Source organism: Gymnodraco acuticeps, unplaced genomic scaffold (assembly GCF_902827175.1).
Source record: "Gymnodraco acuticeps unplaced genomic scaffold, fGymAcu1.1, whole genome shotgun sequence".
NCBI lineage: Eukaryota > Metazoa > Chordata > Actinopteri > Perciformes > Bathydraconidae > Gymnodraco > Gymnodraco acuticeps.
The window spans coordinates 18,896-42,512 of record NW_022991571.1 but is presented as its reverse complement, the minus strand read 5'-3'; the positions used below and the strand labels follow the sequence as shown (position 1 = coordinate 42,512).

Genomic DNA, 23,617 nt, shown 5'->3' with positions numbered 1-23,617 from the left:
GACAGAACTGTAAACAATAGCTGAAACTTTAACAAAATAAATAACTCAGTTTCCTCTAATCATTAACCCATGTTTGTATCATGTAGTTAACTCCGTGTGTTGCTGCTAGCATACAGAACACCTGACGTGGAAACGTTACTCGTGAACTACAGAGCTGCTAGAAAGACAGTGGAACCCGGTGCATTCCTCCGTCTGGATGTGGAGCACTTTTGCTAAATGTTTAGACAAATTGCTCGTGTTGCCGCCCTTACATGCTAAACACTTATTGCACTTTAGGTAACGAGCATCGAGACGGGTAAAGTTTAACCACCTCGGAGCGCGTTCTCTCCGCCATCTCCTCCGTGTGTGTGTTGCTGCATGTAGCAGCTGCGTGTGTGTAAACTGCCCCCTCGCACACAGACGGGGGAGAGAGATCGAAAATACTAAAAATGACGCATTTTGCAGTCTTTTTGCATGTTAGAAACGGAGTTGGCGACACTAAAACTGCAATATAATGTTTGTGTAGCGATAATACATAATACATATTTTTTAAATGTCTCCAGGGGAGCTTAACGGTTCCAGAATTCAGCCCCGGGGCCCGTTTAATACCCGGGCTCGGTATCCATCCCTAGTCACAACACTACTCATATGCTAATTAACACAATTTATGCTAATTGTGCAAATTGTCCAACATATGAAGGTTGGCATCCGGCAGTTTCTATGTTCTAGGGATTCGTACTATACATTTCTATCATTAAACTTTGGGGTTCTCAACATTACCGGGTTCACTCTGCTGGCATCTAGACTACATGTGGCTTTAGCAGGTAGAGCTACTCATGTTTTTATTTTTGCATAGTCATGGTTTGCTGTTTTTGAACATTTTGTATAAAAGTATTAAGTGATGCACTCCCCACTTCCTGTTTTATTTGACACTGGCATTCTCGCACCCATCTCCTTTAGATCTCCAGTTTTTACTGTTAAAGACTATTTTATAACTAATAAAACATTACCACTTTGTAGTAGAAGTGGACGAGTTTAATGGTGTTAAAAAATCTATTTTTCTTGCTGTAGCTCTGAATAGGGAATATAGAGTTGATGTACAATCACCGTGTAAAAAAATGTTGTTTTATTTTTCAAAGCAGAGATTGAATAGTATATTTAATCTGTTTCTTATGTTGCCGGACATTAAACACAGCCCTTGTAAATGCCTTTTTCTGAGTGTATACAGACGCATTGTTAACTTCTATTTTCTAAGAGTATTTTCACCCATATAAACTGCCAATTTATTTTACAGATGGTATCATAAGTAATACAGGTTTTATTTCAGTGTGCCTCTTTGCCAAAGTTGTTGTAAAATGACTCACTTCAGGCCTCACCGGTCACAGGACTCACTCTCCTGTGTGACGCCTGAAGTTTTTAGAGACCTCAGAGTGTTCTGCTGGTCCCGGTTTGTTAAGTTAACATGTCTCGTTGTCTAAATGTACTAAAGTGAATCGGTTCTACCACATGTACATAGAAGCTTCTACTAAGAAAAATAAGTAGTTTTGTTAACATACCAAAGTTTATTTGTATGCATGCCTTTCAAATCCTTTAGGAGAGTGGCGTTAAAAGAAGAATTATGTTTGCACAGATAGATTTTGTAAATATCTGGTTTTCTCTTGTTTTTTTGTAAAGCTTTAAATCATACTATTAAGGAGCAATGTGGTAAAGACAAAAAACTGTGTTGGAGTAGCAAAAATAAAGAACTGCATGCTTGTTATGCACCGAGCGTCAAGGTCTTTATTGGTGTTTCTTGCTTCCTCTGAAATGTGTGGTGTGTATGTAAGCCAAGAGCCAAGGTTACAATTCGTCTTCGCTTAATTCTGCTCGATGACAGGTATTCACGATCATGTGGGATACGCACTCTGTGTTCTTCAGGTCTCAGCCCAGATAGCCTCGGGTTTCATTTGTAGATCTGATGCTTCACACGCCCTACTCTCCGGGATGCTCTGCAGGGCGTCAGTGTCTCAGACAGTTAATACACGATGGCATAACACCAGCCAGAGCCACAGGCACACTTGCTTGATGTTTACAATATAAAAAAAATAATGCTACATGTTGTTTTGTGACATGAATCCCCTTTAACTGACCCTCAGTGTATCGTCTATCCTTCATGTTGCTTACTTGGTATTCTTGGTTACTTCGAACAAGCAGTGAGTCATGCACACTGCAGTGTTTGCAAAACACTTATCTGTAGGACATGTCAACTGTGTCTTCCTGTTAGCGTTGTGATGACAGCAGCTTGGTGACGGGCAGAAATACCGCTTTAGGGGTTTTTGTGTGTGTGTGTGTGTGTGTGAACTGTGTGTGTGTGTGTGAACTGTGTGTGTGTGTGTGAACTGTGTGTGTGTGTGAACTGTGTTCCTGTGCAAGTTTTTGACAGGTGCTAACAGGTTAGTTTGCCGGTGGGCTGCCTTGAAGAAAGGTATGCAATCAGATGTGGACATTCAGGCTCTGTTGTCAGGAATACAGTCAATTAAGTTGAGTTTTAAAGAATTCACTGCCAAGGATGTTGCAATGGCTGGTCTAGGGTTGGACACTTTACAATATAATTGTTTATCTATTTCTGATCACCTTTCTTGATTCAGACAGAGATATTTCTTGCATTTGCTCCAGACATTAAGTAAGTAAGTACAACTTTATTTATATAGCACCCTTCTCAACACGGATGTACAAAGTGCTTTACAGTACAGAACACAGGACACAATTACAAGTACAACTATAAAATGTAGAATAAAAGGCATAAAACAGCAGCAGGTAATACATAGGATAAAACATACGACAAAACACCAATAAAAAAGACAGCCACTAACTCACCTCCTCCGACGACCCAAAGGCCTGTCGGAACAGGTGTGTCTTTAACTGCCCCTTAAATCTCTATTGAGGCCGAGGTTTTTATTATCTGGGGGAGTTTGTTCCAAAGCCTTGGGGCCACCACCTCAAAGGCACGGTCACCCTTAGTCTTTAGCCTGGTTCGGGGCACCCTTAGGAGGCCTTGCTCAGAGGACCTCAGGGCCCGGGTTGTGATGTGCGGGTGGATAAGGTCATTGATGTAGGCTTGGTCATGGACAGCTCTATATGTGAAGACCACATTGCGACTAACATGCTTGTTGAAGTGGTGGAAAGTTGTTTAAGTGTTGTGCTTTTCATTTTCATGCAAGTACTTATAACTATATATTACTTATAATGGAGTATTTTTCCATTGCAGTATTAGTACGTTTTCTTTAATAAAGGATCTGAATACTTCTTCCACCCCTGGCGCTTTTGTTTTGAACCAGTTCTCAGCTGTTGACGGCCCACATGTTGAACATGTTGCGTTTGTTCTGAAAAGACAACATGCCATGCCACTCTTGAAATTGAAAGCACATCATTGAATGCATTGAAAAGTACAACATGTGTTTTGTGTCATTTCAGAAGTATATTTTTCTCGTCTTTTTACACTTGATCTATAGTGGGCTAACTGTCCTGCTTCAAGCATCAAAGTCAATCTTGCACAACATGTTGTTTTTCAAAATGGCAAAGCTTTATGGGGAAAACTAGGTTGTCATTTCCGTAAAAAAAGGAACATTGGTGTGTGTGTGTGTGTGTGTGTGTGTTTGTTTGTGTGTGTGTGTGTGTGTGTGTGTGTGTGTGTGTGTGTGTGTGTGTGTGTGTGTGTGTGTGTGTGTGTGTGTGTGTGTGTGTGTGTGTGTGTGTGTGTGTGTGTGTGTGTGTCATAACAGAGTAGTTCTCACTTCCACCTTACCTGACTATTCCTACATGAGTGATTAGTGAGAAGAAGACATTCGCTATCCATCATTCAAGGTAAGAATATTAATATAATATAGATTAAATAAACTATTATTGATGAAATGCTTGAGGGCTAAGAGTTTAAGGCATACAGGTTGAAAAGAGTTGCTTGGAGACATGTCACAGTAGAGACACTAAATACTAATATACACCTGAAAATGACATAAAAAGGTCTTTAATTGAAAGCGGAGGTAAAAAGAAAAGAGATTCAAGTCTGAATTTTGTTTTTCACGCACGTACACAATTGTGGGGAAGACTTGAATACATATATTTAATATTTCTGTAATGAATTTATATTTTTAAATAAAGGTTATATGCATCAATTATTTGACCAACTATAACTAACTACTATATCATAAAAATACCAATAGCATTCATTGTAAACTAGGACGTGGTGTCTTCTGCATCTCTTACTGTACCTGCGGCTTTCACACATACGTTGCATGTGTTTTTTTACATTTTCTCACACATCATACGAGCCATCTTTATGTCATGCAAAGGTTTTGAGTTGTGTTTTGATGAGAGACTGTCGTCATGACAGGTTGTTCATGTGTCTACGCTGCAACAGGCCGACCCTCTCCACAATGAACATCTCTGAGGGGGAGACACAGAGCTTCTTTGGCAGTGACTCCCACCATGAGAACATTATATTTGCCACTTTTTACATCCTGATTTTCCTCATTGCTGTGCCTGGGAATGCCTTGGCGCTGTGGGCCTTCTTCCGTCAGCACAGCAAATCTCCATCTAAGGTCTTCCTGAGGCACCTCTCTGTGGCAGACATCTCCTACATCCTCATTTTACCCATGCGTATAGTTTACCACCTGTTCGACAGCCACTGGCCTTTCGGACACGTCATCTGTCAGCTAGCAGGCTTCCTCTTTTACCTCAACATGTACTGCAGCCTGTACCTCATGAGCTTCATCAGCCTGCACAGGTTTCTGGCTGTCGTTCTTCCTATAAAATCTCAGTCAGTCAGGAAGGTTTTGTACGCAAAGGTAGCTGTGGGGATACTTTGGGTGACTGTTATTGTGTCTATGAGTCCTACACTTTTCTCTAAAAGGGATGTGAGGAACAACTCAACTGGGTCATGCAACAAGCTGTACTTAGAGAAGACTTCCCCCACTGCTTTAGTGTCAACCGTCGTGGCCTTTGTGATTCCCCTCACCACCATAGTGGTTTCCTACATACTGATTCTGCTGAAACTGAGGGCAATAAAGCAAAAGGAGGAACGGCCGGTGAAGAGCAAAGCCATAAGAATGATCGTCCTGATTGTCATGAACTTCCTGTTTGCGTTTGTGCCCTACCATGTGAGCAGGGTGGTCTATATTGAAATGCACATGCATGGTAATCTGACTGCAGCAAGCCATGAGTCGCTGGGAAGAGCCAATCGGATCACATCTGCACTCACCTGTGTTAGTGGGGTCCTGGATCCCGTCATGTACTTCTTCCTGAACCGAGTTTACAGGGACAAACTGCTGCAGCTGTTCTGTAAACCATGAAGATGATCAATAAACAACTATGTTATGTACATAATAAATATTTGTATGAAAAAAGTGTGCTGTTCTTTGTGCAATTGGCTAAGGACACAAACGATGAACTTCCACTTTAGTTTATATGCAAGGCCATAAATAAATACTTGTGAAACTGTGATTATTTCTACCTTTAGATCATAACACTTTTTTGAGGAAGTTAAAAGATATGCAGACAATTTACTGCACATGAAACAATTATATTTTATCAAGGTATTTCATTTCTTAAAAATATGACACCAACACATGTTTTTAAATATATAATAAATAATATATAAATAATAATAAGCTAGCGTTAATACATTATTTAGTAGGTGGGCTCTGCATACTTGTCACACTTCAAGATCCCTTTTCTTTACTTTTTTTGTATTTTAATGGTTGTTTTAAAAACGATGCACGAAATGAAACGTTACAAATATATTATTCTATTGTGTGTTGCATGCATTTTTCTTTTTTCATAATTGAAGGGGTTTTAAAAAGTAAAGAAACTCAATATTAAATACACAAATGTTACCTTGTAACGTGCTTCTTGGTCAGTCGTGGGATGACTATACCCAAAATGTTCTCCTCCTTGAACTAATGTCATTATGAAAATACTGTATTTTACTGTTAAAGGGCTCTGTATCCTGTAACTCAATGGGTTAGGGGTGGTGGGATTGAAATGAAGTTTTTGATTTGTCAACATGTGTATATCTTTACTGAATCTGTATCACTTGCTTTTGTTCAATATCAATCATCAATAAAAATATTTACCATAATGAAAATACACAAAAATGACGTTTCACCTCCTGAAACTTGTCTGTGTATATATTATTTATACACAAGAGAATAAGATAATTAATAACCAATAAGTACTATAATAATATAATAATAATAACTTCTGTAACGCGAGTCTCCTAAATTTGACCTCAGCGGGCACCCGTATTTTCGACCTGTTACCAAGGCAGCCAGGGAGAAGCTGTGAAGGGAGCGGACTGTGAGTGTACTTTTATTTGTTTAACGTAGCTGCAAATGTCTTCACAAAGTTTCATTCAACGTTATGACCAAGCTAGAATATACAAAAGTAAACGTGTAAAAGTCTTGACACCAAAACATATCGCGACGGGCGTGTTAAGCAGTTTTTTCATAGGTTTTAGCTAGCTAACCAAGTACGTTAACTTCAACCCGTGTTGGAATGGCTAACTAATTAGCTAGCATCAACTGCAAACATTTGAGCGTTAACCGTTATAAAACCAACGGTCGTCTTTAACCGTTGGTATAGTAGGAAATCATGTTAGCTTTGTGGCTGTAACTACACATTAATTATCTGTTTTGCATTAAAAATACAGCCCGGATAATCCAGATAAGGACCCAGACATGTCAATAACAATCATACTTCACAGCCTAGGTTGATGAAAACTCTTCATTACTTTTCATAGACACGACATGACTACACCGAGACATGAATCGTTTTTAAACCTTTGCTTTAGTAGGAAAGCATGCTAGCTTTGTGGCTGTAGCTACGCATTGATGAGCTATTTTGCATTAAAAATAAAGCACGGATAACTCAAATAAGGACCCAGAAATGTTAATAACAATCATACTTCACAGCCTAGGTTGATGAAATCCCGTTGCACAGGAGCAGCCAGTGGTGGAGAAAGTATACAAATCATTTACCTATGTGAAAGTACTAATACTATACAAACTGAGAAAAGTACTTAAGTCAAAGTATTTAAGTATGAACAGGAAAATATACTTAAATTATTAGGAGTAACGGTAATTATTGCAGAAAAAATACTTTACTCTTAACTTTTGAGAAGCTGAAACTGAAATGTTTCTTAACTACTTGAACAATTAGCAAATAGCTACCAGTTTATTTTTCATTAACCCAATTATTGTTTCAGGTACTTACATATAATGTTGGATGGCATCATATCACACAAGTTTTACCTAAGTGTTGTGTGTACAAATCTGAACTGATCAAATAAATGTCATGTAGTGAAAAGTACAATATTTCCCCTTGAATTGTAGAGAAGAAAGAAATAAATTACTTCTACTTCCAGTACCTCAAATGAGTACTTAACTAAATGTATTTCAATCAGGAGAGACTTAGTCTGTAGTTGATAACATCTTTATTGCCGTATGCACAACAGCGTTTTGGAGATTAGACCCCATCGTCCTGTGATGAATTAAGGGGGAGGAGAAGCCGACTAGAAAGAGAACCCCCCCCGGGGTCTAGACACTGGTGGTGGTGGTGAGTACTAAAGGTCCGGAGTGATGAGGGTTCTTCTGGGCTATCCACCTCTGTGATCAGCTATGGACTTCAGAAGGCTCACTGCTGCCACTTTTTTCTGTTTTAAAGCTAAGGCTGCCACCATGGGCACCGCGTCGTCCCTGGTCAGCCCAGGAGAGGTGATAGAGGACGGGTATGGAGGTGAAGGAGGGGAAGCCTGTGTGATCCCGGTGGAGGTGAAGCCCAAAGCCAGGCTCCTCCGAAGCTCCTTCCGCAGAGCGCCTCGCGTGATCGGGGCCAGCTTCAAATCCACCGGCTCTGTGGATCTAGAGTACGCTGCTGAGTATGAGCGACTCCGAAAAGAGTATGAAATCTTCCGTGTGAGCAAGAACAACGAGATAACATCCATGCAAAAGAAGGAGGCCAAGCTGGATGAGGAGAACAAGAGGCTGAGGGCTGAGCTACAGGTAACATGATTATCCTGTATCTACTGAGGTTCAGATGCTACCAGGTTTCCAGATGTTGTTACTGTTCTTTGAAGTATCTTAATGTGACAACAGGCTCTGCAGAAGACCTACCAGAAGATCCTAAGAGAAAAAGAGAGCGCTCTTGAGGCAAAGTACCAAGCCATGGAGAGGGCTGCCACCTTCGAACACGACAGGGACAAAGTCAAACGACAGTTTAAGGTAAACACACCTGTAACGATCAACTATCTAAAATAGTTAAATAAACGCACAAGGGGTTCTTGAATGAAATAATATTATAAAGGACAAAACAGAACTGATAAACGCTGAATCTACTCTTTCCACAGAATAAACAGAGACGGGTTTTATGTGTTATTCCATTATATTGACAGTTTTCCCGCCAAATAACATTAAACAAAAGTCCGCTCTGCCAAAAGTGTCTTTACTGCCTAATCCAGGCCACTGTTGTTCATTGGAAAAAACTGCTGCTCGTGTCCCAAAGGAGCGATCTCACCCTGCGTTGTAGAGAATATCTGTCTCTATCCGAGCGCGTCCTCTCCACGGAGACGTGCTTCTTGGTCGGTCGATGCAATATCCACACCTTCGGTTATTTTCATTTACTTCCCCGTTGCATTTAACCACATATATACATGCTAAGGAAAACTTCAATAACCTGCTGAATACCAGCATTCGCCACACACCTCCTCCGATGAGAAGCGACCCCTCGCATCCCGGCGGCGCGCCCACTAAAAAGCCTCTGGGCGCGCCGCGACAGGTGAATATGCAGAACCACACCCTCAAACCGTACATAACAGTGGACATTTAACAACTGCAGTTGCGAGGATAATATACATGTATCGTATTTTCATTTCATTTCAAAACAAACCAAATGCTTTAAACCTTTTCCCCTGCCACTACGGTTTATAAGAAACACTTAAATCAACGTGCGACCGTCACTGTGGAGCATTCTCTCCAGTAATCCTAATTATCTGCAACCCTAACCAAGTGCTTAATAATACCCAGATCTTCCGGGAGACAAAAGAAAAAGAGATTCAGGATCTCCTGCGGGCCAAAAGGGACTTGGAGGCCAAACTGCAACAGCTACAGGCTCAGGGAATCCAGATCTATGACTTAAATGATTCTGACTCAGATGACAACCAAACCACTGTCACAGGTAAGATCTAGAAATCCACAATGTTGGGACTTTTAAATGTATCTATAATTCAATCTTAACCCGTGCTGTTTTGCCACAAGAATACAAAAATAAGTTCTTGTTTTGTGTGTATAAGCATTGCATTATTTCTCTCACTCTGTCTTCAGCTGCAGGGACTCAGTGTGATTATTGGTCAGGTGGGGTGCTGGGAAGTGAGCCCTCTATGGGCAGCATGATGCAGTTACAGCAGACCTTCAGAGGACCTGAATTTGCCCACAGTTTGATAGATGTGGAGGGACCCTTTGCAAATGTGGGCAGAGGTGAGTCAACTTTAAGACATCTGTAGAATTGTTGGCGAAGAAATGAACCTCGACATAAATGACCTAATTATTTATCAACATTATTATGTTCCATGTGTTATTCTCGCACCTTTCCCCTGTGTGTGTCAGATGACTGGGACGCTGCCGTGGCCAGTCTGCTTCAGGTGTCCCCTCACGTGCCCCAGGCCTTATGGAGTAACACCGTGCGCTGCTACCTCATCTTCACCCAGGAGACCAAACCTGAGCTGGATGTCTTTATTAAGGTCGGTTAGATGGGCAATGTGGGTCAAACAACTATAAAGATATTGTTTAACACTGTGAGGCGTTTTTGAAGAAATCTGAATTGAAATGGTGTATAATAATTATTGTGCTTGACAGACAGCATTCATCTAAATGGAATCATGCTGATATAGGTGTTTTTTTAAGTCTTACATTACCTTTATTCTGTCTTCAAGAAATTATCTAAAAGCCAGGATAAAAAAAGACTATTGTTGCTTTGCTTCCTGTTTTCAAACAGAAACACTCCCCTGTGTTACGGAGGATGTGCGAGGGTCTCGGCCATTTCTACCTGAACGTGTGCTTCCCAGAGGAAACCGCTGCCTCCTACGATGTGGAGCGAAAGCAGGAGATTGAAAGGAGCTCTGTGTGTGTGCTTCTAGTCAAATCTACTGTAACCAGGTACAGTAAGTCCTAGAGTATATTCACCTTAACTAGTTATGTTGAACACTGATTATCGTATTTATTTAAGAACTATCTCTTCATGTTCATTCATGTGTGTAGCTCTGTGGTGGAGGATTGTGAGGAGGCTTTTGTGAAGAATCCAGACGGCCATCCACTGGTGCTCTACCTCAGGACTGAAGAGGACCACACTCTGACCGGACCCACCAGACAACTGCTAGAGAGAATTAACGCTGCAGACAAGGCTGCTAAAGTCAAGGTTTGTGAGTGCCAGACAATAAAGCAATATAAAGTGTATTCTGTAAATGCGTATGCCGTTTATAGTCATTCAAATATGTGTGTGCTCCTGCGTATTCCTGGTTGCCAAAAGCCAAACAGTGTTTTTCAAATGAACCCAGGTGGTGGATCACCGTGGTTCTGCAGAGGAGGGGGCTGACCTCATTTATTCTCAACTGGAAAAAGTCATCAAACAGGTACAGACAGTCAGCAGCATCAGTGTTTGATCATTTCTCTGTATGTGATTCCTGCTCATGATTCTACCTCTTCCACCCTGACGTAGGAGCTGCTGTGTCTTGAAGGGGCAGATGTTGACTCTAAGGACTCTGGGATAGATGAGGGGCGTGAGGAGGACTCGGGAGACGTGCTGTGGGACCTGCATGACGAGCAGGAGCAGATTGAGTCCTACCAGCAGGCCTGCAGCTGCACCTCCTCCCAGCTGGGCTTCCAGAAGGTGGGGCAGATCTCTTATCTGTTTTACTCTCAGCCCCCTATCAATGTCTTATTCTTGAATCTCTCCGTGCTGTCCTCCTCAGTATATAGACCGTCTGAATGACATGATAGCTGCTCCTCCTCCCACCCCTCCCCTGCTGGTGTCAGGTGGTCCGGGCTCAGGAAAGTCACTCCTGCTCTCCAAATGGTGAGAAAAGATTCATTCAGTCGAGTGTCCTGACACTTCTTAAATCAAGCTCTTCTGTATTTAAAGTGTATGCTTAGAAGGGAGGAGTGAGTAGTTTACCACTCTTCGGCCTACAATGGAACAGGACATTATTTACCGTTTGTCTTCGTGCTGTGCTCCTCCTCAGGATCGAGCAGCAGCAGAAGCAGTCTCCCAACACCTTGTTTCTTTATCATTTCGTCGGTCGCCCGCTTTCCACCAGCTCCGAGCCGGTGCTCATCATCAAACGCCTCACGGTCAAAGTAAGGGCTCTTTCAAAGGCATACTTCCAGTGAAGACACTCACTCTTTCTGATCAACTGTAACTATAAGTGCTCTCTGCTGTCACGTAGCTGCTGCAGCACTTCTGGTCCATATCCGGCCTGTCCATGGAGCCCAGTAAGATCTTAGAGGAGTTTCCCCGCTGGCTGGAACGATTATCAGCACGCCATCAAGGAAACATCATCATTATCATCGACTCCATTGACCAAATACAGGTTCGCTCCACATGAGGCATATGCCGCACATATTTTGTTACTGGTCTCATTTAGAAATAGCTCACTTATGTTCTCTCCTTTTTTCAGCAAGCAGAGAGACACATGAAGTGGCTGATTGACCCTCTTCCTGTCAATGTGAGAGTGGTGGTGTCTGTCAATGTAGAGACGTGTCCTCAAGCGTGGAGGTGAGACACAGCGAAGTCCCGCCCGTCTACTTCCGACCCATCGGACCTTATTTAGAAAAAAGTATGTATTGAAGTCAATGGAGAGAGAAAGATTATCTTTCCATCTCGTTTGAATTGTGCCACGAATTACACACATGATGTTTGTCAATTTAAAAGATAATTTCCATGTCAAAAAAGTCAGTTTGTCGTAAAACTGTTGAAATATAAGACTATGAAAAATACGCAACTAGAAAGACTACAAATCCCAGAGTCCCGGTCCCGCATGCTGGCTCTCACGGAACCGACTAACTCCCCTTGTGTGTGCACAGCTCTCAACGCGCCCAGACTTGGAGTGATTTCCACCTCTTTTAATACTTTCCGCCTCGTTCTGAGAGAAAGAAGTGAAATGTTTCAACGTGACGGCCGTCTTGGTGTGTGGTGCGAGGCGGGAGATGTAGGTCATTGAGCGGTTTCACACACAAAGTGTTACTTCACAGTTTGACGACACATTTTAATTTTCTTGACTTGCAAAATTATCTTTTAAATTGACAAACATCATGTGTGTAATTCGTGGCACAATTCAAACGGGATCGAGACATAATCTTTCTCTCTCCGTCGACTTCAATACAGACTTTTTCCGAAATAAGGTCCCATGGAGGAAAGGGAGGGACTTCGCCTCTCTATGTCTTCCACTGGTTCAAAATGCTGTTTATTGCAGGGACATATGATTCTGTACCTGTAGTATCGCTCTCTGTAATTCAGTGATTATGTCCGTTTAGGTTGTGGCCCACTCTACACCTGGACCCTCTGAGTCCCAGAGAGGTGAGGAGCGTTGTGAATGCAGAGTGCCAGAGCATGGAACTCAAACTAACCAAGGACCAGGTCAGTTAGCATCCCACCATCCGCAATTTCAAAATAAATGTAAACGATATTTGGAATTGGTTCCTGAGAGGTTTTTTTATTTTCTGAGAATGCCACACCTATTGTTTTGTTGCAGGAGAAGAAGCTGGAGAGGCACTGCCGCTCTGCCTCCACCTGCAACGCATTGTATGTCACACTGCTGGCAAGAATGATCATCAGGTTAGTTTCAGACACTTTGACAAAGTAAATGAATTCCAAAAAGATCTTACCTGGGTCAAATAGAGTTCACCCCTCTCAAAACTGACAATGTTATCTCTGATTGTGTGGTGTTAGGAAAATATCACTCGACACCGGGTTGAGAATCAAGTCAGGTACTAATTTGTTCTTGCAAGAAGGAGCAGAGTTAAGTCACATACAAAGGATATGGTTCAACTCACACACATGATGTATGCTGCTCAAAGGAGCAGGAAGTAACATCAAGCTTATATAGTCTAAAGTCAGGAGGTACCAAACGGTGTCGGGAAGGCGTCGGGACATCTCTGGAAAGGCAGGGTTGCTCTTTGCCCCTCAAAGAGGAGAGGAGCCAAAGTGTGTGTGCTCTCGTTGGTATCAACAACATGAATTATGCCCTGCCTTCTCCTATCTACGAAGAGGCAGCTGCGAGGTCACACAGTGCAAAGTCACACACAGTATCATGCCCATCAGAAAACCCATAATAAAGAAGACGCCTTGTATTTTCTCCAACATGTGGCTTCATGTGTTTTAGATGTTGTTGATTGGAGCATGTGAATTGTTTTGTTGCTGGCCAGCAGTATATCCGGCTGCTCTCTGGAGAAGAGCCTGGAGCAGTGTCTGCAGTGTCAGGACACCATGTCTCTGTACCGCCTGGCTCTCAAGATGACGCTGAACTCCCTCAACACAGACAGGGAGCGACACATCATGAGAGAGGTGACCTAATAACAATTATTCAAGCAGTATCTGCAGGTGTGTTTCTGCATCTCACTTCTTAGAATGTCGCTGTTTGTGATGCGTCCCGGGAAAGACACCCAGTTCCTAACACTCCAAATGCTTCATTCATTTATTGTGGCCATTGTGTGCCGCAAATCAGATGTTTACTTTCCGTTTCATTGTGTTCTCATGACGTCATTCTCTGTCCTTTTCTCTGTAACAAAGGAGCTTGTTTTGTCTCTCTTCAGATCCTATGCCTCGTTTGTTCTAGCCATAATGGAGTGAGTGAGTCAGAGGTGTTAGACCTTTTCACAGAGCTGGAGCTGCCGGTCCTGTCCTCTCTGCTGTACCGTCTGAACAGACTCTGCATCGTGACCCTGCGCTGCGGCCTCATCAGGTTTCAACACCTGCAGGTAACCGGGCCAGTAGCATAAACATCGATGATATTCCTGGGTCGGAAGATGTTCGGAGAGACAACTTACATTGTTTTTCTTTCAGGCTTGGGAAGCTGTAAGGTTGGAGTTCCTGGGTGGAGGAAGTAGCTCGGCTGCTTACAGAGAGAAACTCATTCAGTACTTCAGTCAGCAGCTCAGGTGCATTAACTGTAGTCATCTGTTTCTCATAAAACACAGCTTAAAGTATTTTCTTAGTACTCATCAGGGTTCTTACGGTCATTAAAAACCTGGAAAAGTCATGGAAATTCAAAATGCAAATTCCAGGCCCTGGAAAAGTTATGGAAAACAATATTTTTCCCAAAGTTTTTGGAATGGAAATGTAATTAAAGTTGCATCAAATATAATTTATATTTTAGCTAATCGCCGAAATAGTAATACTATAATGATAATACATACTGTATCGTTTAGTAATGAAACGTAAAATGGCTTTTAACTGACGAGGTGTTTCGCTGGTGAGAGATTTTAGTAGAAGCTAGTAAGCCAACTATTTGATTTGTTTTGATAGATGTTTCATATGCAGGCCTTATTTTCCTGTTCCATGTTAAAATAAACCATTTTCAGTGGCACCGCTGGGAAAGAGTCATTGTTTTGGTCATGGAAAATCATTGGTGAAAAAGTGTATGAACCATTGTGTTTTTGTCTGTGTGTGTGTAGCCCGGACCGTGTGACGTGGCGTGTTGCAGACGAGCTGCCCTGGCTGCTCCAACAGCAGGACGATCGGACCAAACTACAGCTCAGCCTCCTCAACCTGTTTGTCTCCCAGAACCTCTACAAGAGGTACAAAACCCATACCTATGTGCTGATATAGCAAAGCCTGCCACATGTAAGTTAGTACAGTGTTACAGATGTGTGTTCTCTGTTTCTAGGGGTCATTTCTCCGAGCTGCTAGCCTATTGGCAGTATGTGGGCAAAGACAAGAGCTCCATGGCCACGGAATACTTTGACTCCCTGAAACAATATGAGAAGAGCTGTGAGAATGAAGACAGCATGACCAAGCTGGCCAACCTGTACGAGACTTTGGGACGTTTCCTCAAAGACCTCGGCCTCCCCAGTCAGGTGCGTGCTTGGTTACAAAATCTGAAAGAGTATTATCTTTAAAACAGGTTTTCTTTTAAAGGGGACCTATCATGCAAAATGCACTTTGTGATTTCTTTTATACATCAATGTGTAAAGAAAATAAAACCCTCTCTCTTTTCCTCCGTACCCAAATCTCTAAAAACGGGGAACAACGGAGCTGATCCAGATTTGCGTCCGATATGACGTAATATCTGAAATGTGGACCCACGGCCCAATCAGAAACGTTGCTATCAGAAACAATGCCCGACTGTTTTGGACGTAATATGGTCGGTGTTTACATTAGCATGGCTAACACTCAGAGCTAACCTGTACTGGAGAGCATGTGTGTGAAGAAGCAGGAAGTAAAAAGGAACTCACCTTGTGGTATAACCGGCAAGAGAGAAAGCCTTTGAGCTCCAGACTGTTTCAGAGAGAATCCTTGATAACCCATGATATGGCGTTTCATCACGGCAGCATTTAGTTTAGTTTTAGAAACAGGAAGTGAAATAGAGGGATATGAGGCATGGCTATTTGTATATATCTGAGATCTATGCTATTGCCTAAAAATAGCCTGATAGGTGACCTTTAAACAAACTCAATATTTTTCTGCCTCACCTTGCGTTGCAGTTTTGTTGTTTCCTTTGCTTACATATCCTGATTTTGCCATTAGGTAAGTGCACATGTTGACAGTTGCATACTGTATCTGTTTCTGTCTGTTTTCTAGGCGGTAGCACCTTTACAAAGGTCCCTGGAGATCAGGGAGACGGCCTTGGACCCGGACCACCCCAGCGTGGCTCGCTCGCTGCACCAGCTGGCCGCGGTTTACGTTCAGTGGAAGAAGTACGGCAACGCTGAGCAGCTGTACAAGCAGGCGCTGGAGATCAGTGAGAACGCCTACGGAGCCGAGCACGCCAGCGTAGCACGAGAGCTGGAGTCCCTCGCCATGCTCTACCAGAAACAGAACAAGTAAATGGATCTCCTGACCTTTACATGATGTTTTTTATTACTGTTGTTGTTGTAGTACAGTTTATTGGTGGTTTCTGGCAGGTAACGAGGTGTCATACCGATGTTATTGATTCTATAACACGTATGTTTAATGGCTTACACCTGGCTGTTTTACAATCAGGTACGAACAAGCAGAGAAACTGAGGAAGAGGTCAGTAAAGATCCGTCAGAAGACTGCTCGCCAGAAAGGCCATATGGTGAGCGTATTTAAAGATACCCGCACGCTTAGTCATTCTCACCTAATCTTAGTGGTAATGTTCATGCCTCTGTGGATCCACCTCTCAGTACGGCTTCACGCTGCTGAGGCGCAGAGCTCTGCAGCTGGAGGAGCTCACTCTGGGAACAGACTCTGCAGACTCTGCCAAGACACTCAATGAACTGGGTGTTCTGTACTACCTCCAAAACAACCTGGAGTAAGACACACGTTCATCACTTCACCCTTTTTGTATTCTTGAAAGACCTTTAAGATGCAAACCACATTTACAAAGAATTCAAGCAAACAACAGTCATATACCGATATGTTATAGCTAGGATGCTCACAGATAAACCTATCTGCATTTGGACATGAATTATCTAATTATGTTTCCCTTAAATTCTATCCAATTGGAAGTGTTCCTACGTCCTTTTTTGTGTGTCTCTAACATCCCTCTGATATATCATAGCTAGGATGCACACCTATATAAAACCCCCTGCATTTAGACATGAATGATCACATTGTGTCTTCCTTAAATTAACATTCCTACGTCCTTATTTATGTGTCTCTAACATCCCTCTCCGCCCTCCCCAGTGCTGCTAAGCTGTTCCTGACCCGCTCTCTGGAGACCCGTCAGCGCGTCCTCGGTCCGGACCACCCTGACTGCGCTCAGTCCCTCAACAACCTGGCCGCTCTGCACACGGAGAGGCGGGAGTACGAGACGGCCGAGGACATGTATGAGAGAGCGCTGGACATCCGGAAGAGGGCTTTATCCCCGGACCACCCGTCGCTGGCATACACTCTCAAACACCTGGCCATGCTCTACAAACGCAGAGTGAGACGTGTGTCTGATTCTGTCTGTGGATCAGCTCGTTCTGTGTTGGCGGGGGATCTGATTTGAAGATGTGTGTGTGTTGTGCAGGGGAAGCTGGAGAAGGCCGTGCCGCTGTATGAGCTGTCTCTGGACATCAGGGAAAAGAGTTTTGGGCCCAAACATCCCAGTGTGGCCACAGCACTGGTCAACCTGGCTGTGATCTACTGCCAACTGGTGAGGAGGATTTCATTTAGCCTGTATAATTCTTCAGGAATATTCACACACATTATTTGAATGACTGAGTATGTGTATTTAAGTTATTTAGAGAAACTAAACTTCACTTTTCCTTCACAGAAGAACCACAGTGACGCCTTGCCTCTTTACGAGCGAGCGCTGAAAGTGTATGAGGATAGTTTGGGACGTTCGCACCCACGGGTCGGAGAGACCCTGAAAAACCTGGCTGTGCTGAGGTGCAGTAGCATTTGGCTGGTCCGAAGTTAAATCACGAATGTTATTGACTATTAAAATCATTCCTTGTTTTGTATTTCTTGCTTCATAGCTACGAAGAGGGCGACTTTGAGAAGGCGGCAGAGCTTTACAAACGTGCGATGGAGATCAAGGAGGCGGATCCGTCGCTGGTGTGCGGGAACGCCCCGTCCCGCCACTCCTCCAGCGGGGACACGTTCAGTCTGAGAGGACCTGCCCCCCTCCCACAGGCCCCCAGGTGACTCTGTTCAGCCACACCTGCCACGGAATAACAACAAAGATTGACCCATGGTTTCAAACTGGGAACCATTCTGGTCAATACGGTGTGGTTGGTGTTTCTCAATGTCGAGGATGCTTCCTTGGTAGGACAAGTCTTCCGAGTCAGGTCCTTTAGAAGCTAGGCAAGAATCCTTCCTGGCATTCGGAGAACGAAGAATGGAACAGGCGAGCAAGTGTGCGTCATATCAGAGGCCCCGCCTTACATTTTCCGCCACAGATTTTGGAAATTGGTCCGTGCGCAAAGCATTGTGGGGATTTTAAGACCGCGGAGGATACACATGTGCAACTTCGAAATGTCTCTCTACGAAGGACACCGGGCTCGGTAGAATTCCAAGTATGCTGGACATTGGAACAGTCCTTCGGCGGCACTCGATGACGTAGCATCCTTGAAATAGTGGCTCTGGAGCATCCTTCCTTGACATTGAGAAACACCCGTTGTTCTCAGATGAAGGGTTAAAGGGTTCGGTCAATTAGACTGCAACCTGGTGGAAGTGTCGCCTATTAATCTGTGAAACCTGTGTTTTAACTAAGTATTTATTATTATTTACAACTTCATCACATGTGTAGGAAACCTCTGTTAAATCTGTCCTTTCTAAATGGAACTCAGGTTTACTCTTATAGTTAATTAAGGCACTTTAATATTATAAAACAATTAAGGAACCAGGATCATTAGGTGCTTTCCAATGTACAGACGATATCAATATATGCACTTTTTCAAACACCTTAACATTAATATTAAAGGTCACCTATCATGCTATTTTTAGGCATATATTATGGGTCTCAGATATATAAAAATATGTGTTTTTCTCAAAATACAAACAGATCATGCATTTTAGAAATCCCTCATACCCCTCTTTTGCAGCCCTGTTAGAGAAACGCAGATTTTGGGTCCTTAGCTTGAAAAAGAAAAAAGGAGGAGGCGGAGCTAATGCCTGATCAGAATTCTACCGGAGATGGTTACATTCTGCTGTGATAAAACGCCATCCTGTTCTAAACCACATCAAGGATTATCTCTGAAACAGCATGGAGCTCAAATGCTTTGTCTCTCTCAGGTTTATCACAAGGTGAGTTCTTTTTGTATGTCCTGCTTTTTAAACACACATGCTCTCAGCACAAGTTAGCTCTCAGCACAGGTTAGCTCTGAGTGTTAGCGAGGCTTGCTAATGTAAACAAAAACGAGATTACGTCCAAAACACGTCAGGCATTGTTTCTGACAGCAACTCTCTGTGGGTCCACCATCCCAAATGACGTCATATCGGCAGCAAATCTGTATCCGCTCGTTGTACCCCCGTTTTTTAAAAGATTTGGGTACGGAGGAAAAGAGAAAGGGTTTTATTTTCTGACACCTTGAGAGTTCCCCGACACACCGGGGACACATGTTTAGGTATAAGAGACATCAAAAAGTGCATTTTGCACGATAGGTCCCCTTTAAAGTCCAGTAAAACAGGGCTTTTCAAGTGTCTTTTGAATAGATGAAGTATGACCTTAAACTGATGTCTACATCAGACTGACTGAAATACTCTGTCGAGCGACTGTCTCTAAGATCAAATGTGCACATTGTGAAAAATGTGATTACTTATATGCCATTATGATACCATTTGTTTACATTCATCATGTTTACTTTGCAGTATTGAGTACAGTATGTAATCCAAAAAGGGAACCAAAGATAGAGCCTCAAACGTGTCTAAAGAGACATCACCTCTGGTATTGAGTTTGTTTCAATGTTTATGCTTTTATTCATTTGCAATAAGTCATGTGTAGATGGTGCCACTCGTATCAATGTTAAGTACAATTAAGAAATGGTTGTATGACTGAATGTACATGAAACCCAAAGGGACCGTGTGCCAAAACCTTTGCCTCAATATACAAAGTGTATCTTAAGTGTTTTTATATATTCATGTAAATCTGTACAGAACAGAAATCACACACTATATCGAGCAGATTGCATTCCATCTAATAAATACTTTATTGAGACTAAACATGTTGTTTACTTAAAGCTGAGTGAAAGACATCCATTCATCAAAACCATAGAAAATACACATTGTGATACTATCCTAGGTTCAAGGACATTTAAGACTCCCTTCATGTCCTTTGAAGCACTTTCATGCAGTTCCGTTCTTTAGAAGAATTAGACCCATAGTGAGTCATGAATGCAAAGGAATAGACACATGATGAAAAAAGGCATGTTGTATCAGAATTACAGAAACGTTTCCGCAGGTTTTTGCTCACAGCTTTCTCATCTGAGCCATCAGCTCTTCTAGGCTCTGCTCAGTCTCGCCCACTGTCTCCCCACTGGCTGTATTCTGGGTCAAAAGAGGGAAAACAATTGTCAGAATTACAATTTGCTAACTCGGGGGAAAATACAGGAATCCTGAAGTCAAATGTTAGACCTTTTTTAAGACCCTTTCCGTACATTTTAAGACCTCATCGCCACTTTGAGTTTTAACCGGTTACCTTGGTGACACACTTCACCTCACATTGACTACATACAGTATTGATTGTCCTTCCTCCTTATCTTCCAACCATTTGGACGCAGACTTGCATTTCCCCATAACGATGTTGCTTAGCAACCGGCGTAAACGGACCTCCGCGCGCTATCAAGCAGTGAGCGCGCGATGTCCTGTTCAGATGACGTCAAACCCAACGGGATGTCATCAATAAACTACACAGAATCACACTACACACCTACGCAATGATTACATTCAGGCAGACTGTAGAACACAACCTCTTTGGACCATTTATATACTTATTGAAAACAAGCTACAAAATGTAAGACTTTGGAAAATGCCGTTTCATATTTTTTAATAGCCTTCATTTTCACTAAATGTATCAACTTTGAATGAAGACCCCGCGGACCCCCTGAAACTCTGCATTCTCCAGGAAAGGCGATCCGTAATATTCTCACATAGAAGTATTTCAGTGCCTAACATGTAAACTGTTGTTAAGCTGTGTTGTGTCACATGATACTAACCTCAGCTGGAATGGTGTACGCCACAGTGATGCCTTCTGGGAGGTCGGGCACAACGCCTGATGCCGCCTCTAACTCCATATCAGTCACCTCTGACACTACTTCAATGCCTGCACAGCAAGAAGTGTGTGTTATTACACAATGCCAAATGGTTACAGATCTGACACTGATCTAGCAATGTGTTGCTCACCCCAGTCATTGTCCTCGTGTACGATCTCCTCCTCTTCCTCCTCTACAACTTCAACTTTAGGCCGCTCGGCTTCTTTCTTCTAAAAAGGGGAATATCCACACACACTGTTTGCTTACAAGTACAACACTACAATGTAATGTTTGGTAGGTCCTACTTTGTAAAGCACCAGACACCCACCTTGTACTCCTCCTGTTGCATCCTGCAGTAGCGGTCGTTACACTGAGGGTTGGCTTTCATGGCCATGGTGGGGAAGAAGTCCTTCATGGCGTTGTAGCCGAGATAATGACTGACAGTCCCAAACTTCAACAGATACCTGAAAACAAAAATGTAACTTAACACATACGGACAAACCTAAGTGTAGGAGCCACATGTAAAGTATTTCCTGGGACGTCACATTCTTTAGTAGGCGCTGGGCGAGTCTATTGGATCTGTGAGGTGACGTTTGAGGTTATATCCGGTTGCTTTTACCTACGAACTTTGTCATAGATGGAGGGGGAGTGAGCTGGGGAAGGATCATTTTTGTTGACAGCATACGCAATCACATAGTGGATATGGACTAGAAAGAATTGTATGTTTGCAAATAAAAGGGTTTGAAAGGCCAACAAAATATCTTACTTGAGGACGTTTTGCACCAGGATGCCTGCGACCACACCCATGGTTGTGGGTAAGCTGGCGGCACACACACCCTCTCTCTTTAGGGTCTTCTCATCGATGTTTGCGGCCACAATCAGAGGAGGGGCGCACTAACAAAAGGAGGAGAAGGTACTGTATTAAACCGTGAGTACTACCATTGTTTTTCTCGCTGTTGTTGAAGTTCTGCAGGAAGCTACGAAATGTACAGCAATGTAATGAAAGCTTGTGTGTGAGTGTGTTAAGACTTACAGCGAAACACGCCGTCTCTCCAGGGATGATGAGCTGGATGTGTCCCGACACGGCGTTCTCACTCACCCCCGACTCCATCCAGATCTGACCCAGTTCATTACAGGCCTGTGACAAACATGACAAAATGAATACAGTCGGCACGAGTAAAAAGGTACACAGTGTTTAACATGAGGTTTTTTTATACTGCACAAGTCTTACTGTATTTATCGCCATTCTAGCCTCAAAGTTGTCCACGCAGCTCAGGATCAAATCCACCGGCTTCCCTTCTTCCAGCCCTCCAAAACTGAGGGGACACAGTAGGTTGTTGTGAATGAATTTACCACTGAGGGGTGAGAACAATACAACAAGAGAAGAGATCCTCACCTGATGCGCTCCATGAAATGTGCAAAATTATCCATTGTGGTGATATTATAGTTGTGGGTCTCGAATGACACGTCTGGGTTGATGTTCCTGTTGGGTAGATTAAGTTCAAATGTAACCAACGTGTCTCTATTTTGGTGGAAAAGTGGATGACTCAGACAGTAGTGTACCTGAGTGTGTGTTCTGCTGCTTCCACCTTACTGAGGCCGGCCTGGTGAGGCTGGAAGAACAGTCTGTTCATGTTGGCCAGCTCCACTTTATCGTAGTCAAAGAGGATCAGCTGTGATGGAGAGGTTAGGGTGAGTACAGGAAGACTACTGACCAGGTAAATGTGGAATAAATAAGAAAAGGTTTGCATTACCTTACCGATGCCACATCTAGTGAGCATTTCAGCTGTCACACTGCCCACCCCCCCGACACCAACCACTGCCACTGTGAAGGTCCGGATTTTCTGTCAACACATTTGAGGTGATTATTTAATATTTGCAATGCTTAAAAAACATTAGTTCACTACAGGAGCCCTGCTATAAAAGGAAGCAGGCATAGGTGGACAACTGAAAAAACCGTTAGGTAAAAACGTATGGTTGTGGTATCGATCCCTTCTGTTGGGGATAGAGCAGCAAAATAAAAACGTGGTGCTGTATTGCAGCAACCCTTAAACATCATACCTCATAATCCTTCACGATGCCCATCCTCTTCAAAGCCATCAGACGACTGCAATAATAAAAACACAGCTGATTATCCTCTGTGAAGAACCACCATATGGGATGAGTGAGTCATAAGGCGTAGTCTCTCAGTAAGCAGACTGAAAATCCTGTCAAAAGATGAAATAATACAATATAAAAGTACCTGTATGGGTTTGAATCCACCACTTCTGAACTCATCTTGTCAATCTTGGGTCTGTGTTGCTCCTGGTTGTGAGCTTTATCCATGGCACTCTGTTTCTGCTTACACTTTATTAATTCATTCTCCAGCTCCCTCACGCGCAGCTTCAGCTCCTCCACAGTCGCCATTACGGTAGCAAATGTCCCTTAACAACGCGAATGTCCCTTAACAACGCGAAGGAAATATAGGAAGTATTTTCAGTAATATAAGAGGTAAACTGACTGTCTATAAGATAAATCTGCTCGGAAAGTACACGTCTTCACAACTGAAATCAGACTGCGTGCTCCCGTAAATACTGTCCGTGTAGAAACTAATACAATTACCTCAAACTGTTCCTACATTATTGGGTTATTTCAACTGTTTTAAACGCAATAGGATGCATATTAGAATATTCTGCATTTTTAAACTGCTCAATTTCTATTAGATATTATGAAAAAAATAGATATGCCTTTTTCCGTTAAAGGTGTTAAATAAAGAA

General features: G+C 42.8%; 3 protein-coding genes across 7 annotated transcripts; 2 read left to right on the top strand and 1 right to left on the bottom strand.

Moving 5' to 3' along the window:
• Positions 1-3,695: 3,695 nt before the first annotated feature.
• On the top strand, positions 3,696-5,316 carry LOC117533601 (uracil nucleotide/cysteinyl leukotriene receptor). Its single transcript, XM_034197448.1, has one exon. The coding sequence runs from the start codon at positions 4,251-4,253 to the stop codon at positions 5,304-5,306; it is 1,056 nt and encodes a 351-aa protein (XP_034053339.1). The 5' UTR covers positions 3,696-4,250; the 3' UTR covers positions 5,307-5,316.
• A 933-nt stretch (positions 5,317-6,249) lies between these two features.
• nphp3 (nephronophthisis 3) lies at positions 6,250-19,833 on the top strand. Of its 4 annotated transcripts, none has more exons than XM_034197443.1 (28): positions 6,250-6,312; positions 7,678-8,015; positions 8,109-8,234; positions 9,036-9,186; positions 9,333-9,485; positions 9,615-9,748; positions 10,003-10,163; positions 10,266-10,422; positions 10,562-10,636; positions 10,723-10,893; positions 10,976-11,079; positions 11,246-11,360; positions 11,450-11,593; positions 11,681-11,778; positions 12,537-12,639; positions 12,755-12,837; positions 13,431-13,566; positions 13,815-13,979; positions 14,065-14,159; positions 14,676-14,798; positions 14,888-15,077; positions 15,802-16,043; positions 16,204-16,279; positions 16,368-16,495; positions 16,870-17,110; positions 17,198-17,323; positions 17,444-17,559; positions 17,649-19,833. In XM_034197443.1, the coding sequence occupies exons 2-28, from the start codon at positions 7,692-7,694 to the stop codon at positions 17,815-17,817; spliced, it is 3,906 nt and encodes a 1,301-aa protein (XP_034053334.1). In that variant the 5' UTR covers positions 6,250-6,312; positions 7,678-7,691; the 3' UTR covers positions 17,818-19,833. The 4 variants fall into 4 exon arrangements, with proteins under 4 accessions (XP_034053334.1, XP_034053331.1, XP_034053335.1 ...); XM_034197440.1 differs by having other exon boundaries at positions 13,428-13,566; XM_034197442.1 differs by lacking the exon at positions 6,250-6,312 and adding an exon at positions 7,336-7,566 and having other exon boundaries at positions 13,428-13,566.
• Positions 19,797-23,586, bottom strand: uba5 (ubiquitin-like modifier activating enzyme 5). Of its 2 annotated transcripts, XM_034197446.1 has the most exons (12): positions 23,104-23,579; positions 22,923-22,968; positions 22,616-22,705; positions 22,425-22,534; positions 22,258-22,344; positions 22,093-22,177; positions 21,895-21,999; positions 21,628-21,755; positions 21,190-21,325; positions 21,013-21,091; positions 20,826-20,932; positions 19,797-20,157 (listed from the first exon to the last, which is right to left on the bottom strand). In XM_034197446.1, exons 1-12 carry the CDS (start codon positions 23,265-23,267, stop codon positions 20,080-20,082), a joined length of 1,215 nt encoding a protein of 404 aa, XP_034053337.1. In that variant the 5' UTR covers positions 23,268-23,579; the 3' UTR covers positions 19,797-20,079. The 2 variants fall into 2 exon arrangements, with proteins under 2 accessions (XP_034053337.1, XP_034053338.1); XM_034197447.1 differs by lacking the exons at positions 20,826-20,932; positions 21,013-21,091 and having other exon boundaries at positions 23,104-23,586.
• Between the last annotated feature and the right edge of the window lie 31 nt (positions 23,587-23,617).